At 48.2% G+C, this 16,611-nt stretch overlaps 1 protein-coding gene across 4 annotated transcripts in view; it reads right to left on the bottom strand.

The window, feature by feature from the left end:
- The window catches only part of ULK4 (unc-51 like kinase 4), a 1,561,547-nt gene that overhangs the window by 1,473,136 nt on the left and 71,800 nt on the right, over positions 1 to 16,611 (bottom strand). For all 4 annotated transcript variants that reach the window (XM_063922404.1, XM_063922401.1, XM_063922403.1 and 1 more), the window contains exons 7-9: positions 15,788 to 15,865; positions 14,914 to 14,989; positions 2,959 to 3,048 (exon numbers count right to left, since the gene is read on the bottom strand). In XM_063922404.1, the coding sequence (XP_063778474.1) occupies positions 2,959 to 3,048; positions 14,914 to 14,989; positions 15,788 to 15,865 (244 nt within the window). The remainder of the gene's footprint in view (positions 1 to 2,958; positions 3,049 to 14,913; positions 14,990 to 15,787; positions 15,866 to 16,611) is intronic.

Raw genomic sequence — 16,611 nt, 5'->3', positions numbered from 1 at the left:
CACATTAAAGCTGCATACACACTAGACGTCGCTCTATGAGCGACATTTAGTGTTTCCCCTCCCAGGCCGGGCGGTCGATCGTAACGCTGAGCGATATGACCGTTTATATCACTCAGTGACGTCACGCAGCTCCTGGATGACAGTCTAGATTGAGCATGCATACACTGCCGACACTGAGGGTCATTAACGACCCATGGTGACACGAATCGCCCGTTGTCGCCGGCCTAAACACTTGCCGAGAAAGTGAACAACGTCGCTCATGAAGGGAGAAAACGAGCAACGCCGTTCATTTTATCGGCAAGTGTGTATGCACCTTAAGATTTAGATATGTGGGATTTAGGGATAACTTGGGAAATGATCATGAGGATACATTTGAGCAAAGCACAGTGCATATGCTCACCTGTTTATGGTTTCCAAGATCCCTTGTCGTCGTCGTCCCCCCCCTCCCCCGCTATGCTTTTCCCTAGTCTTTGTGCTTTTCTTCTGCATTTTCTTTTCCCCCTTTTATCGTTATTGTGTTAAAATGTTTATATATATTTGTCAATTGGAAAAAAACTTTAGTATACATTTATAATTAATAATAATATACACTAATTTTTCAAAGTAATGATAAACACCCAAAAAAATGAGACTGAGAAAGTGTCACTTCTAAGCACAGTATAATGTAATCATGTCTGTTGGGAACATCTCTGAACAATACCCGTAGTGCCCACTAGATGGCAGCAGAAGATTGTGCTCGCTTTGCAGGACTCCTCAGTTCAGCACAGGTAAGAAAATTTGATACTGAACTGTCAGACCTGTGGCTCATCTTCCAGGAAAAATAAGAGAAGGAATGTAAATGTGAATGTATAATTGTACCGTATATACTCGAGTATAAGGCGACTTTTTCAGCACATTTTTCTATGCTGAAAAAGCCCCCCTCAGCTTATACTCGAGTCAGCTCACGGCTGCAGCAGACGCTGTGGGCTGGGCTGTGGGCTGTGTGGGCGTCCGCTGCAGCCGGCTCCAGGGACAGACACTAGAGGTCATTATTGACCTCTAGTGTCTGTGCGGCGCTGCTATGGGAGAGGCGTCATGACGTCTCTCCCATAGAGAGGAGCGGGCGGGCGGAGCAGCTGCAGAAGAAGCGGTCGGGAAGCAGGAGCGGGGCAGTGGTAAGTATTGTTTTTATTATTTTGTGTGTGTGTGTGTGTGTTTGTAAGCTGTGACGGGGGCACTGCGACAGGGGGCAAAGAAAGAGAGGGCACAACTACTGGGGGCAAAGAAACAGGGGGGCATGTTTTTATCTGGCACTGTGGGGGGATATCTGTCACTGGGGGTATATGTGGCACTGGGGGCACAGCCCTAGCAACGAGCATTACCCCCTGGCAACAAGCATAACACCTACCGCATGAAACCCCTGGTAACGAGCATGACACCCTGAGCATGAAAACCCCTGGCACCGTGCATTTCCCACCCTAGGCTTAAACTCGAGTCAATAATTTTTCCCATTTTTTTGTGGTAAAATATTCGGGTCGACTTATACTCGAGTATACAGGTTGAGTATTATACGGGTAGTTAAAATATCATTAGATTATTTTTTAGCTAGTAATTTAGCTGAACTTTTGTATGATGTTTCCAGTTTACAAAGCACCATTATACTCTGTTGTACCTGGCAACAGAATACATATATGTGACATCCAGTGATTACAGATGCAGTAATTTTCAAAACAAAAATATTAGGAGTCAGTCTTTTTGAACAAAAATAAAAGTAAAATTCCTAAAGACCTACCCACTGTTTCCATCCCTGCATCCAGACTAACCGATAACAGATTTATTGTTTGTAGTTAGGTCAAGTGGAAACATGGGGGAGTCATTCCGACCCGTTCGCACGCTGCTTTTTTTGCAGCCGTGCAAACTGGTCTGGAATGCGCATGCGCAGCAGCCGCAATGCACAGGCGCGTCGCTGCCCGGCGACGGGGAACGTCAGGCAGCGACTGAATTAAAGAAGAAAACGATCGCTGCCGCGATCACAACGTGATTGACTGGAGAAAGGCGTTCCGGGGTGGCAACTGACTGTTTTCTGGGAGTGGAGTGGAAAACTAAGGCGTGCCCAGGCGTTTGGAGGGCGAATGTCGGACGTCAATTCCGGGACCTGAGACGCTGAAGTCATCGCAGTGGGTAAGTAAGTCAGGACCTACTCCTAAACTGCACAAAATGTTTTAGCATAGCTCGGCTGCACAAGCGTTCGCAGCCCTGCTATGCAAAAATACACTCCCCCATAGGCGGCGTTTAGTTGATCGCACGGGCTGCAAAAAGTTGCAGCGCGCAATCAACTCGGAAATGACCCCCATGGTCACTGAATGAGTTTACTCTACAAAAAGCCATACATGTCAGATCTTATAGCACATAATGAGCTGCTTACCTAACAAAGTATAACCCAAATAAACAGTGAGTAGCCTAAAGCATGCCTGGGGGAATCGGTATGTTTTAACGGCAGACGGGATGCGGCTGTCAGTATACAGACAGCGGCATCTCGTCTGTCAGAATCCCGGTATCGAGTCCCCTCGTGGGCTCGTTGTGCTGGCCATGCTTTGGGCCCAGTGGTTCACCACAGGTTATATTCCCACTCGGTTGGTGGTGTGGATACACCAAATCGAGTGGGAAAACCTTGCGGAGGTCGGAATTCCGTCCAGCGGTATTTCACCGGCTGTTGGGATTTCAGCATCGGTCTCCTAAACGCCAGCATCACGACAGACGGTATTTTAACTGCATCCTTGCCTGGGTTCTCCCAAGACATCCTGCACATCAGTAAAAAGCAACTAAAACACAGTACAAATCAACAAAAACAATAGAATTTCCATATCTTATAAAAGACATATCTTTATGCCTCAACGACAATTTACAACACTAACCAATGCCTAATATTTTACAATTTTAAGTTTAAGTTTCTGATACCCTTTAAGTAAAGTATCATACCTGAGGACCCCAACATTCGGGAGTCCGCTGTCGCCACCAGAAAATGCATCTTTCCAGAACGAATGGCGCAATAATTTAGTCCACGTAATGCTAAAAGACAATAATATGCGTAGTTTGAGGTATGACTATTATAAATATGAGTCCATTTTAATTAACCTACAGAAAGATGAATACAATGTGTATGCTGCACAGAATGCTTATTTAGACATCTGACCCAAACTGACCAAGGAATGCAACAACAATACTACCAGCTGACGTTAAATACATGCTACCATGTATACAACCGCTGATTTATTTCTCTCATCAGGAAACCCATTGGAATGGATATTTCCTGCTTACATTATAGCACTCCGCCAACCATAAAAGTGGCCCACAGTCAGCAAGATCTGAGGTTGTAGAACTGGTGTATGTCATTAAACATAATCTATTTACCATTATCATAAACTTCACAAATGGGGTTTTAAGATTAGGGGCCGGATGTAATGCAGTGCAATATGACCGGAGCTCTGAGATTCTGACTTTTTTTTTAAATCAGCAAATATTTACAAGGCAAAAATAAGATTTTACTCACCGGTAAATCTATTTCTCGTAGTCCGTAGTGGATGCTGGGACTCCGTAAGGACCATGGGGAATAGCGGCTCCGCAGGAGACTGGGCACAACTAAAGAAAGCTTTAGGACTACCTGGTGTGCACTGGCTCCTCCCTCTATGACCCTCCTCCAGACCTCAGTTAGGATACTGTGCCCGGAAGAGCTGACACAATAGGGAAGGATTTTGAATCCCGGGTAAGACTCATACCAGCCACACCAATCACACCGTATAACTCGTGATACTATACCCAGTTAACAGTATGAAATATAACTGAGCCTCTCAACGGATGGCTCAACAATAACCCTTTAGTTAACAATAACTATATACAAGTATTGCAGACAATCCGCACTTGGGATGGGCGCCCAGCATCCACTACGGACTACGAGAAATAGATTTACCGGTGAGTAAAATCTTATTTTCTCTGACGTCCTAGTGGATGCTGGGACTCCGTAAGGACCATGGGGATTATACCAAAGCTCCCAAACGGGCGGGAGAGTGCGGATGACTCTGCAGCACCGACTGAGCAAACTCTAGGTCCTCCTCAGCCAGGGTATCAAACTTGTAAAATTCAGCAAATGTGTTTGACCCCGACCAAGTAGCTGCTCGGCAAAGTTGTAAAGCCGAGACCCCTCGGGCAGCCGCCCAAGAAGAGCCCACCTTCCTCGTGGAATGGGCTTTCACTGATCTAGGATGCGGCAGTCCAGCCGCAGAATGTGCAAGCTGAATCGTACTACAAATCCAGCGAGCAATAGTCTGCTTTGAAGCAGGAGCACCCAGCTTGTTGGGTGCATACAGGATAAAATAAGAATTTACTTACCGATAATTCTATTTCTCGTAGTCCGTAGTGGATGCTGGGGACTCCGTAAGGACCATGGGGAATAGCGGCTCCACAGGAGACAGGGCACAAAAGTAAAAGCTTTAGGATCAGGTGGTGTGCACTGGCTCCTCCCCCTATGACCCTCCTCCAAGCCTCAGTTAGGATACTGTGCCCGGACGAGCGTACACAATAAGGAAGGATTTTGAATCCCGGGTAAGACTCATACCAGCCACACCAATCACACTGTACAACCTGTGATCTGAACCCAGTTAACAGCATGATAACAGCGGAGCCTCTGAAAAGATGGCTCACAACAATAACCCGATTTTTGTAACAATAACTATGTACGAGTATTGCAGACAATCCGCACTTGGGATGGGCGCCCAGCATCCACTACGGACTACGAGAAATAGAATTATCGGTAAGTAAATTCTTATTTTCTCTGACGTCCTAAGTGGATGCTGGGGACTCCGTAAGGACCATGGGGATTATACCAAAGCTCCCAAACGGGCGGGAGAGTGCGGATGACTCTGCAGCACCGAATGAGAGAACTCCAGGTCCTCCTCAGCCAGGGTATCAAATTTGTAGAATTTTGCAAACGTGTTTGCCCCTGACCAAGTAGCAGCTCGGCAAAGTTGTAAAGCCGAGACCCCTCGGGCAGCCGCCCAAGATGATCCCACCTTCCTTGTGGAATGGGCATTTACATATTTTGGCTGTGGCAGGCCTGCCAAAGAATGTGCAAGCTGAATTGTACTACACATCCAACTAGCAATCGTCTGCTTAGAAGCAAGAGCACCCCGTTTGTTGGGTGCATACAGGATAACAGCAAGTCAGTTTTCCTGACTCCAGCCGTCCCGGAAACATATATTTTCAGGGCCCTGACAACATCTAGCAACTTGGAGTCCTCCAAGTCCCTAGTATCCGCAGGTACCACAATAAGCTGGTTCAGGTGAAACGCTGACACCACCTTAGGGAGAAACTGGGGACGAGTCCGCAGCTCTGCCCTGTCCGAATGGACAATCAGATATGGGCTTTTTGTGAGACAAAGCCGCCAATTCTGACACTCGCCTGGCCGAGGCCAGGGCCAACAGCATGGTCACTTTCCATGTGAGATATTTCAAATCCACAGATTTGAGCGGTTTAAACCAATGTGATTTGAGGAATCCCAGAACTACGTTGAGATCCCACAGTGCCACTGGAGGCACAAAAGGGGGTTGTATATGCAGTACTCCCTTGACAAACTTCTGGACTTCAGGAACTGAAGCCAATTCTTTCTTGAAGAAAATCGACAGGGCCGAAATTTGAACCTTAATGGACCCCAATTTGAGGCACATAGACACTCCTGTTTGCAGGAAATGTAGGAATCGACCGAGTTGAAATTCCTCCGTAGGGGCCTTCCTGGCCTCACACCATGCAACATATTTTCGCCAAATGCGGTGATAATGTTGTGCGGTCACCTCCTTCCTGGCTCTGACCAGGGTAGGGATGACCTCTTCCGGAATGCCTTTTTCCCTTAGGATCCGGCGTTCAACCGCCATGCCGTCAAACGCAGCCGCGGTAAGTCTTGGAACAGACATGATCCTTGCTGAAGCAAGTCCTTTCTTAGTATCTCTTGAAGTTCCGGGTACCAAGTCCTTCTTGGCCAATCCGGAGCCACGAGTATAGTTCTTACTCCTCTCCTTCTTATAATTCTCAGTACCTTTGGTATGAGAGGCAGAGGAGGGAACACATACACCGACTGGTACACCCACGGTGTTACCAGAGCGTCCCAGCTATTGCCTGAGGGTCTCTTGACCTGGCGCAATACCTGTCCAGTTTTTTGTTCAGACGGGACGCCATCATGTCCACCTTTGGTCTTTCCCAACGGTTCACAATCATGTGGAAGACTTCCAGATGAAGTCTTCACTCTCCCGGGTGGAGGTCGTGCCTGCTGAGGAAGTCTGCTTCCCAGTTGTCCACTCCCGGAATGAACACCGCTAACAGTGTTATCACATGATTTTTCGCCCAGCGAAGAATCCTTGCTGCCATTGCCCTCCTGCTTCTTGTGCCGCCCTGTCTGTTTACGTGGGCGACTGCCGTGATGTTGTCCGACTGGATCAGCACCGGTTGACTTTGAAGCAGAGGTCTTCCTAGGCTCAGAGCATTGTAAATTGCCCTTAGCTCCAGTATATCTATGTGGAGAGAAGTCTCCAGACTTGACCACACTCCTTGGAAATTTCTTCCCTGTGTGACTGCTCCCCAGCCTCTCAGGCTGGCATCCGTGGTCACCAGGACCCAGTCCTGAATGCCGAATCTGCTGCCCTCTAGTAGATGAGCACTCTGCAGCCACCACAGAAGAGACACCCTTGTCCTTGGAGACAGGATTATCCGCTGATGCATCTGAAGATGCGATCCGGACCATTCGTCCAGCAGATCCCACTGAAAAATTATTTCGTGAAATCTGCCGAATGGAATCGCTTCGTAAGAAGCCACCATTTTTCCCAGGACTCTTGTGCATTGATGCACTGACACTTGGCCTGGTTCTAGGAGGTTCCTAACTATCTCGGATAACTCCCAGGCTTTCTCCTCCGGGAGAAACACCTTTTTCTGGACTGTGTCCAGAATCATCCCTAGTAACAGCAGACGTGTCGTCGGAATCAGCTGCGATTTTGGAATATTTAGAATCCACCCGTGCTGTCATAGAACTACTTGAGATAGTGCTACTCCGACCTCCAACTGTTCTCTGGACCTTGCCCTTATCAGGAGATCGTCCAAGTAAGGGATAATTAAGACGCCTTTTCTTTGAAGAAGAATCATCATTTCGGCCATTACCTTGGTAAAGACCCGGGGTGCCGTGGACAATCCAAACGGCAGCGTCTGAAACTGATAGTGACAGTTCTGTACCACGAACCTGAGGTACCCTTGGTGAGAAGGGCAATTTGGGACATGGAGGTAAGCATCCTTGATGTCCAGGGACACCATATAGTCCCCTTCTTCCTGGTTCGCTATCACTGCTCTGAGTGACTCCATCTTGATTTGAACCTTTGTATGTAAGTGTTCAAAGATTTCAGATTTAGAATAGATCTCACCGAGCCGTCTGGCTTCAGTACCACAAATAGTGTGGAATAATACCCCTTTCCTTGTTGTAGGAGGGGTACTTTGATTATCACCTGCTGGGAATACAGCTTGTGAATTGTTTCCAATACTGCCTCCCTGTCGGAGGGAGACGTTGGTAAAGCAGATTTCAGGAACCTGCGAGGGGGAGACGTCTCGAATTTCCAATCTGTACCCCCCCTGGGATACTACTTGTAGGATCCAGGGGTCCACTTGCGAGTGAGCCCACTGCGCGCTGAAACTCTTGAGACGACCCCCCCCACCGCACCTGAGTCCGCTTGTACGGCCCCAGCGTCATGCTGAGGACTTGGCAGAAGCGGTGGAGGGCTTCTGTTCCTGGGAAGGGGCTGCCTGCTGCAGTCTTCTTCCGTTCCTCTACCCCTGGGCAGATATGACTGGCCTTTAGCCCGCTTGCCCTTATGGGGACGAAAGGACTGAGGCTGAAAAGACGGTGTCTTTTTCTGCTGAGATGTGACTTGGGGTAAAAAGGTGGATTTTCCAGCTGTTGCCGTGGCCACCAGGTCCGATGGACCGACCCCAAATAACTCCTCCCCTTTATACTGCAATACTTCCATGTGCCGTTTGGAATCTGCATCACCTGACCACTGTCGTGTCCATAAACATCTTCTGGCAGACATGGACATCGCACTTACTCTTTATGCCAGAGTGCAAATATCCCTCTGTGCATCTCGCATATATAGAAATGCATCCTTTAAATGCTCTATAGTCAATAAAATACTGTCCCTGTCAAGGGTATCAATATTTTCAGTCAGGGAATCCGACCAAGCCACCCCAGCGCTGCACATCCAGGCTGAGGCGATCGCTGGTCGCAGTATAACACCAGTATGTGTGTATATACTTTTTAGGATATTTTCCAGCCTCCTATTAGCTGGCTCCTTGAGGGCGGCCGTATCTGGAGACGGTAACGCCACTTGTTTTGATAAGCGTGTGAGCGCCTTTAATTTTCTATCGGGGGAAACCCACGCATCATCACACACTTCATTTAATTTATCTGATTCAGGAAAAACTACAGGCAGTTTTTTCACACCCCACATAATACCCTTTTTTGTGGTACTTGTAGTATCAGAAATATGTAACACCTCCTTCATTGCCCTTAACATGTAACGTGTGGCCCTAATGGAAAATACGTTTGTTTCTTCACCGTCGACACTGGAGTCAGTGTCCGTGTCTGTGTCTGTGTCGACCGACTGAGGTAATGGGCGTTTTAAAGCCCCTGACGGTGTTTGAGACGCCTGGACAGGTACTAATTGGTTTGCCGGCCGTCTCATGTCGTCAACCGACCTTGCAGCTTGTTGACATTATCACGTAATTCCCTAAATAAGCCATCCATTCCGGTGTCGACTCCCTAGAGAGTGACATCACCATTACAGGCAATTGCTCCGCCTCCTCACCAACATCGTCCTCATACATGTCGACACACACGTACCGACACACAGCACACACACAGGGAATGCTCTGATAGAGGACAGGACCCCACTAGCCCTTTGGGGAGACGGAGGGAGAGTTTGCCAGCACACACCAAAACGCTATAATTTTACAGGGACAACCTTATATAAGTGTTTTCCCTTATAGCATCTTAATATGTAATAATATCGCCACAAAAATGCCCCCCCTCTCTGTTTTAACCCTGTTTCTGTAGTGCAGTGCAGGGGAGAGCCTGGGAGCCTTCCCACCAGCAGTTCTGTGAGGGAAAATGGCGCTGTGTGCTGAGGAGAATAGGCCCCGCCCCCTTTTCGGCGGGCTTCTTCTCCCGTTTTTCAGACAACCTGGCAGGGGTTAAATACATCCATATAGCCCCAGAGGCTATATGTGATGTATATTTAGCCAGCATAGGTACTTTCATTGCTGCCCAGGGCGCCCCCCCAAGCGCCCTGCACCCTCAGTGACCGTTGGTGTGAAGTGTGCTGAGAGCAATGGCGCACAGCTGCAGTGCTGTGCGCTACCTCATGAAGACTGAGAAGTCTTCAGCCGCCGATTTCTGGACCTCTTCTCTCTTCAGCATCTGCAAGGGGGTCGGTGGCGCGGCTCCGGTGACCCATCCAGGCTGTACCTGTGATCGTCCCTCTGGAGCTAGTGTCCAGTAGCCTAAGAAGCCAATCCATCCTGCACGCAGGTGAGTTCACTTCTTCTCCCCTAAGTCCCTCGTTGCAGTGAGCCTGTTGCCAGCAGGACTCACTGAAAATAAAAAACCTAACAAAACTTTTACTCTAAGCAGCTCTTTAGGAGAGCCACCTAGATTGCACCCTTCTCGGCCGGGCACAAAGATCTAACTGAGGCTTGGAGGAGGGTCATAGGGGGAGGAGCCAGTGCACACCACCTGATCCTAAAGCTTTTACTTTTGTGCCCTGTCTCCTGTGGAGCCGCTATTCCCCATGGTCCTTACGGAGTCCCCAGCATCCACTTAGGACGTCAGAGAAATAGCGAGTCAGTTTTCCTGACACTAGCTGTCCTGGAAACATACATTTTCAGGGCCCTGACTACGTCCAACAACTTGGAATCCTCCAAGTCCTTAGTAGCCGCAGGCACTACAATAGGTTGGTTCAAATGAAAAGCTGATACCACCTTAGGGAGAAACTGGGGACGAGTCCTCAATTCTGCCCTATCCATATGGAAAATCAGATAAGGGCTTTTATATGACAAAGCCGCCAATTCTGACACACGCCTGGCCGAAGCCAAGGCCAACAGCATGACCACTTTCCACGTGAGATATTTCAAATCCACGGTTTTTAGTGGCTCAAACCAATGTGACTTTAGGAAATCCAACACCACGTTGTGATCCCAAGGTGCCACTGGAGGCACAAAAGGGGGCTGAATATGCAGCACTCCCTTAACAAATGTCTGAACATCAGGCAGTGAAGCCAGTTCTTTCTGGAAGAAAATCGACAGAGCCGAAATCTGGACCTTAATGGAACCCAATTTTAGGCCCATAGTCACCCCTGACTGTAGGAAGTGCAGAAAACGGCCCAACTGAAATTCCTCCGTTGGGCCTTCCTGGCCTCACACCACGCAACATATTTTCACCATATGCGGTGATAATGGTTTGCGGTCACTTCTTTCCTAGCTTTAATCAGAGTAGGGATGACTTCCTCCGGAATGCCCTTTTCCTTCAGGATCCGGCGTTCAACCGCCATGCCGTCAAACGCAGCCGCGGTAAGTCTTGGAACAGACAGGGCCCCTGCTGCAGCAGGTCCTGTCTGAGCGGCAGAGGCCATGGGTCCTCTGAGATCATTTTTTTAAGTTCTGGGTACCAAGCTCTTCTTGGCCAATCCGGAACCACGAGTATAGTTCTTACTCCTCTCCTTCTTATTATTCTCAGTACCTTGGGTATGAGAGGCAGAGGAGGGAACACATACACCGACTGGTACCCCCACGGTGTTACCAGAGCGTCCACAGCTATCGCCTGAGGGTCCCTTGACCTGGCGCAATATCTTTTTAGCTTTTTGTTGAGGCGGGACGCCATCATGTCCACCTGTGGCCTTTCCCAATGGTGTACAATCATTTGGAAGACTTCTGGATGAAGTCCCCACTCTCCCGGGTGGAGGTCGTGCCTGCTGAGAAAGTCTGCTTCCCAGTTGTCCACTCCGGGAATGAACACTGCTGACAGTGCTAACACATGATTTTCCGCCCATCGGAAAATCCTTGTGGCTTCTGCCATCGCCATCCTGCTTCTTGTGCTGCCCTGTTGGTTTACATGGGCGACCGCCGTGATGTTGTCTGACTGGATCAGCACCGGCAGGGGTCTAGCCTGACTTAGGGCATTGTGAATGGCCCTTAGTTCCAGAATATTTATGTGTAGGGAAGTCTCCTGACTCGACCATAGTCCTTGGAAGTTTCTTCCCTGTGTGACTGCCCCCCAGCCTCGAAGGCTGGCATCCGTGGTCACCAGGACCCAGTCCTGTATGCCGAATCTGCGGCCCTCTAGAAGATGAGCACTCTGCAGCCACCACAACAGCGACACCCTGGCCCTTGGAGACAGGGTTATCAGCCGATGCATCTGAAGATGCGAACCGGACCACTTGTCCAACAGATCCCACTGGAAGATCCTTGCATGGAACCTGCCGAATGGAATTTCTTCGTAAGAAGCTACCATCTTTCCCAGGACTCGCGTGCATTGATGCACCGACACCTGTATTTGTTTTAGGAGGTCTCTGACTAGAGATGACAACTCCTTGGCCTTCTCCTCCGGGAGAAACACTTTTTTCTGTTCTATGTCCAGAACCATACCCAGGAACAGTAGACGCGTCGTAGGAACCAGCTGCGACTTTGGAATATTCAGAATCCAGCCGTGCTGTTGTAGCACTTCACAAGATAGTGCTACTCCGACCAACAAATGCTCCCTGGACCTCGCCTTTATAAGGAGATCGTCCAAGTACAGGATAATTATAACTCCCTCTTTTCGAAGGAGTATCATCATTTCAGCCATTACCTTGGTAAATACCCTCGGTGCCGGGGACAGACCAACGGCAACGTCTGGAATTGGTAATGACAGTCCTGTACCACAATTTTGAGGTACTCCTGGTGAGGAGGGTAAATGGGGACATGCAGGTAAGCATCCTTGATGTCCAGTGATACCATGTAATCCCCTTCGTCCAGGCTTGCAATAACCGCCCTGAGCGATTCCATTTTGAACTTGAACCTTCGTATATAAGTGTTCAAGGATTTAAATTTTAGAATGGGTCTCACCGAACCGTCTGGTTTCGGTACCACAACCATTGTGGAATAGAAACCCCGGCCTTGTTGAAGGAGGGGTATCTTGATTATCACCTGCTGGAGTACAGCTTGTGAATTGCCGCCAGTACTACCTCCCCTCGAGGGCAGCAGGCAAGGCTGATTTGAGGTAACGGCGAGGGGGAGTCGCCTCGAACTCCAGCTTGTATCTCAGTGATACTACTTGCAGAACCCAGGGATCCACCTGTGAGCGAGCCCACTGGTCGCTGAAGTTCCCGAGACACGCCCCCACCGCACCTGGCTCCACCTGTGGAGCCCCAGCGTCATGCGGTGAACTCAGAGGAAGCGGGGGAAGATTTTTGATCCTGGGAACTGGCTGTCTGGTGCAGCTTTTTCCCTCTTCCCTTGTCTCTGTGCAGAAAGGAAGCGCCTTTGACCCGCTTGCTTTTCTGAAGCCGAAAGGACTGTACCTGATAATACGGTGCTTTCTTAGGCTGTGAGGAAACCTGAGGTAAAAAAATTTCTTTCCCAGCTGTTGCTGTGGATACGAGGTCCAGAGACCATCCCCAAACAATTCCTCACCCTTATAAGGCAGAATCTTCATGTGCCTTCTAAAGTCAGCATCGCCTGTCCACTGCCGGGTCCCTAATACCCTCCTGGCAGAATGGACATTGCATTAATTCTGGATGCCAGCCGACAAATATCCCTCTGTGCATCCCTCATATATAAGACGACGTCTTTAATATGCTCTATGGTTAGCAAAATAGTATCCCTGTCCTGACAGGGTAATAGACCACGCTGTAGCAGCACTATCCATGCTGAGGCAATTGCAGGTCTCAATATAGTACCTGAGTGTGTATATACAAACTTCAGGATAGCCTCCTGCTTTTTATCAGCAGGCTCCTTCAAAGTGGCCGTATCCTAAGACGGCAGTGCCACCTATTTTGACAAACGTGTGAGCACCTTATCCACCCTAGGGGATATCTCCCAACGTGACCTATCCTCTGGCGGGAAAGGGTACGCCATCAGTAACTTTTTAGAAATTACCAGTTTCTTATCGGGGGAACCCACGCTTCTTTACACACTTCATTCACTCATCTGATGGGGGAACAAAACACTGGCTGCTTTTTCTCCCCAAACATAAAACCCCTTTTTTTGTGGTACTTGGGTTAATGTCAGAAATGTGTAACACATTTTTCATTGCCGAGATCATGCAATGGATGTACCTAGTGGATTGTGTATATGTCTCAACCTCGTCGACACTGGAGTCAGACTCTGTGTCGATATCTGTGTCTGCCATCTGAGGTAGCGGGCGTTTTTGAGCCCCTGATGGCCTTTGAGACGCCTGGGCAGGCGCGGGCTGAGAAGCCGGCTGTCCCACAGCTGTTACGTCATCCAGCCTTTTATGTAAGGAGTTGACACTGTCGGTTAATACCTTCCACCTATCCATCCACTCAGGTGTCGGCCCCGCAGGGGGTGACATCACATTTATCGGCATCTGCTCCGCCTCCACATAAGCCTCCTCATCAAACATGTCGACACAGCCGTACTGACACACCGCACACACACAGGGAATGCTCTGACTGAGGACAGGACCCCACAAAGCCCTTTGGGGAGACAGAGAGAGAGTATGCCAGCACACACCAGAGCGCTTTATATACACAGGGATTAACACTGTAACTGAGTGATTTTCCCAATAGCTGCTTGTATACACAATATTGCGCCTAAATTTAGTGCCCCCCCTCTCTTTTTTACCCTATGTAGTCTGGAAACTGCAGGGGAGAGCCTGGGAGCGATCCTTCCAGCGGAGCTGTGAAGGAAACTGGCGCCAGTGTGCTGAGGGAGATAGCCCCGCCCCTTTTTCGGCGGACTTCTCCCGCTTTTTTGTAGGTATATCTGGCAGGGGATTTTACACATATATAGTCTCTATGACTATATTATGTGTAGTTTTGCCAGCCAAGGTACTTAATATTGCAGCCCAGGGCGCCCCCCCCCAGCGCCCTGCACCCATCAGTGACCGGAGTGTGAGGTGTGCATGGGAAGCAATGGCGCAGAGCTGCAGTGCTGTGCGCTACCTTAATGAAGACCGAAGTCTTCTGCCGCCGATTTCCAGGACCGTCTTCTTGCTTCTGGCTCTGTAAGGGGGACGGCGGCGCGGCTCCGGGACCGGACGATCGATGTCGGGCCCTGTGTTCGATCCCTCTGGAGCTAATGGTGTCCAGTAGCCTAAGAAGCCCAAGCTAGCTGCAAGCAGGTAGGTTCGCTTCTTCTCCCCTTAGTCCCTCGTAGCAGTGAGTCTGTTGCCAGCAGATCTCACTGAAAATAAAAAACCGAAATTAAACTTTCTTTTTCTAGGAGCTCAGGAGAGCCCCTAGTGTGCATCCAGCTCAGCCGGGCACAAGATTCTAACTGAGGTCTGGAGGAGGGTCATAGAGGGAGGAGCCAGTGCACACCAGGTAGTCCTAAAGCTTTCTTTAGTTGTGCCCAGTCTCCTGCGGAGCCGCTATTCCCCATGGTCCTTACGGAGTCCCAGCATCCACTTAGGACGTCAGAGAAACTAGGTTGGTTTTGCCTTGTAAGTAATTGCTGCTTTAAAAAAATGGCCGTCTCGCACTGCATTACATCCGGCCGTGACTTTTTTTTTTTGCATGTCTAGAAACACGCATACACTATACAATTATCTGGCAGATCATATGCCATATTTGGCTGGTTGGAATGAAAATCTGATAACAGATAAGAGCAAATTGTATTTACAGACATACATACCGTTTCAGGGGGTCCTTCTGTAGTAAAGCACTGAGTAAGGACTGGAACTCGGCAGATGGCTTGGCAGATACTGGACCTGGTCAGACATTTAAAAATCAGGAAGCAGCAGCAAAACCAACTATAGAACATATATTCTAAAATCAAATTGTATATTTTTAATGCAGTGTCACTTCGAGGTCTCTTATCCAGTATAATAAAACCTCCAATTAATTAGCTTTAATTCTCCATATATTAAAGAGGTGCTCATAAAATCACATTTATTAAACAATTTCAGGCATTAATTAAAATTGAACATATCTGGGTTGTGATTGCTGGAGGAGGATTTTTTTTTATACTGCAAGTAGCATATTTCAGTTTGATATGGCTAACAGTTTGCATGTATCTTCCATGTCATGTAAATATAAAAAGCATGTCTAGATCTGGCAGAAGAAGGATTCCGTGCCTTCAATTCCGGACATAGCCTATTAAAAAGACAATGTGATAAGGGTATTGCAGTCAGGGATGGACGGAATTATGTAAACTTTAGGAACTTCTAAAATACATTTAGTGTCTTTTTGGAGCCTTTACAAGATCCAAAAACAGACAGGCAAAAACTTAAAGACCATCAGAATTATTTCTGAAACAAATGATCTAATTTAATGACGTCCTCGTCACTGCGCCAGCAGCGTAACAAACCATATCCAATTATGTTATTTCTTAACTTTTTTCAGAAGAAAAAAAGAAGACATCCCACATTTAAATTCAATTACAGATCTTTCTGTACCTTAGCAGGTGGGTTTTGCAGGCGGTAAGTGGTTCGTAATTCTATGTTTTTTCTAAGTTTTTGGATACAAAAATCAATAAAGCAAACTTGATTTAAAAAATAATCACAGACCTTCGGGTGGACTTGGGTCTTCATTTACAATCTTCTCTGTTAGTTCTGAGAAGCTTTCTGAGAAAAATGGAGGTCGCCCTACAAAATGGTGATAAAGTATAAGAAAAAATAAGAATTTACTTACCGATAATTCTATTTCTCGTAGTCCGTAGTGGATGCTGGGGACTCCGTCAGGACCATGGGGAATAGCGGGCTCCGCAGGAGACAGGGCACATCTAAAAAGCTTTTTAGGTCACATGGTGTGTACTGGCTCCTCCCCCTATGACCCTCCTCCAAGCCTCAGTTAGGTACTGTGCCCGGACGAGCGTACACAATAAGGAAGGATCTTGAATCCCGGGTAAGACTCATACCAGCCACACCAATCACACCGTACAACTTGTGATCTGAACCCAGTTAACAGTATGATAACAAAACGAAGTAGCCTCCGAAAAGATGGCTCACAACAATAGTAATAACCCGATTTTTTGTAACAATAACTATGTACAAGCATTGCAGACAATCCGCACTTGGGATGGGCGCCCAGCATCCACTACGGACTACGAGAAATAGAATTATCGGTAAGTAAATTCTTATTTTCTCTAACGTCCTAGTGGATGCTGGGGACTCCGTCAGGACCATGGGGATTATACCAAAGCTCCCAAACGGGCGGGAGAGTGCGGATGACTCTGCAGCACCGAATGAGAGAACTCCAGGTCCTCCTTAGCCAGAGTATCAAAATTTGTAAAATTTTACAAACGTGTTCTCCCCTGACCACGTAGTTGCTCGGCAAAGTTGTAATGCCGAGACTCCTCGGGCAGCCGCCCAGGATGAGCCCACCTTCCTTG

The sequence above is a fragment of the Pseudophryne corroboree genome, chromosome 5, assembly GCF_028390025.1.
Source record: "Pseudophryne corroboree isolate aPseCor3 chromosome 5, aPseCor3.hap2, whole genome shotgun sequence".
Lineage (NCBI taxonomy): Eukaryota > Metazoa > Chordata > Amphibia > Anura > Myobatrachidae > Pseudophryne > Pseudophryne corroboree.
Note: the sequence above shows the minus strand (reverse complement) of the source record. Positions and strands in the feature narration are given on the sequence as shown.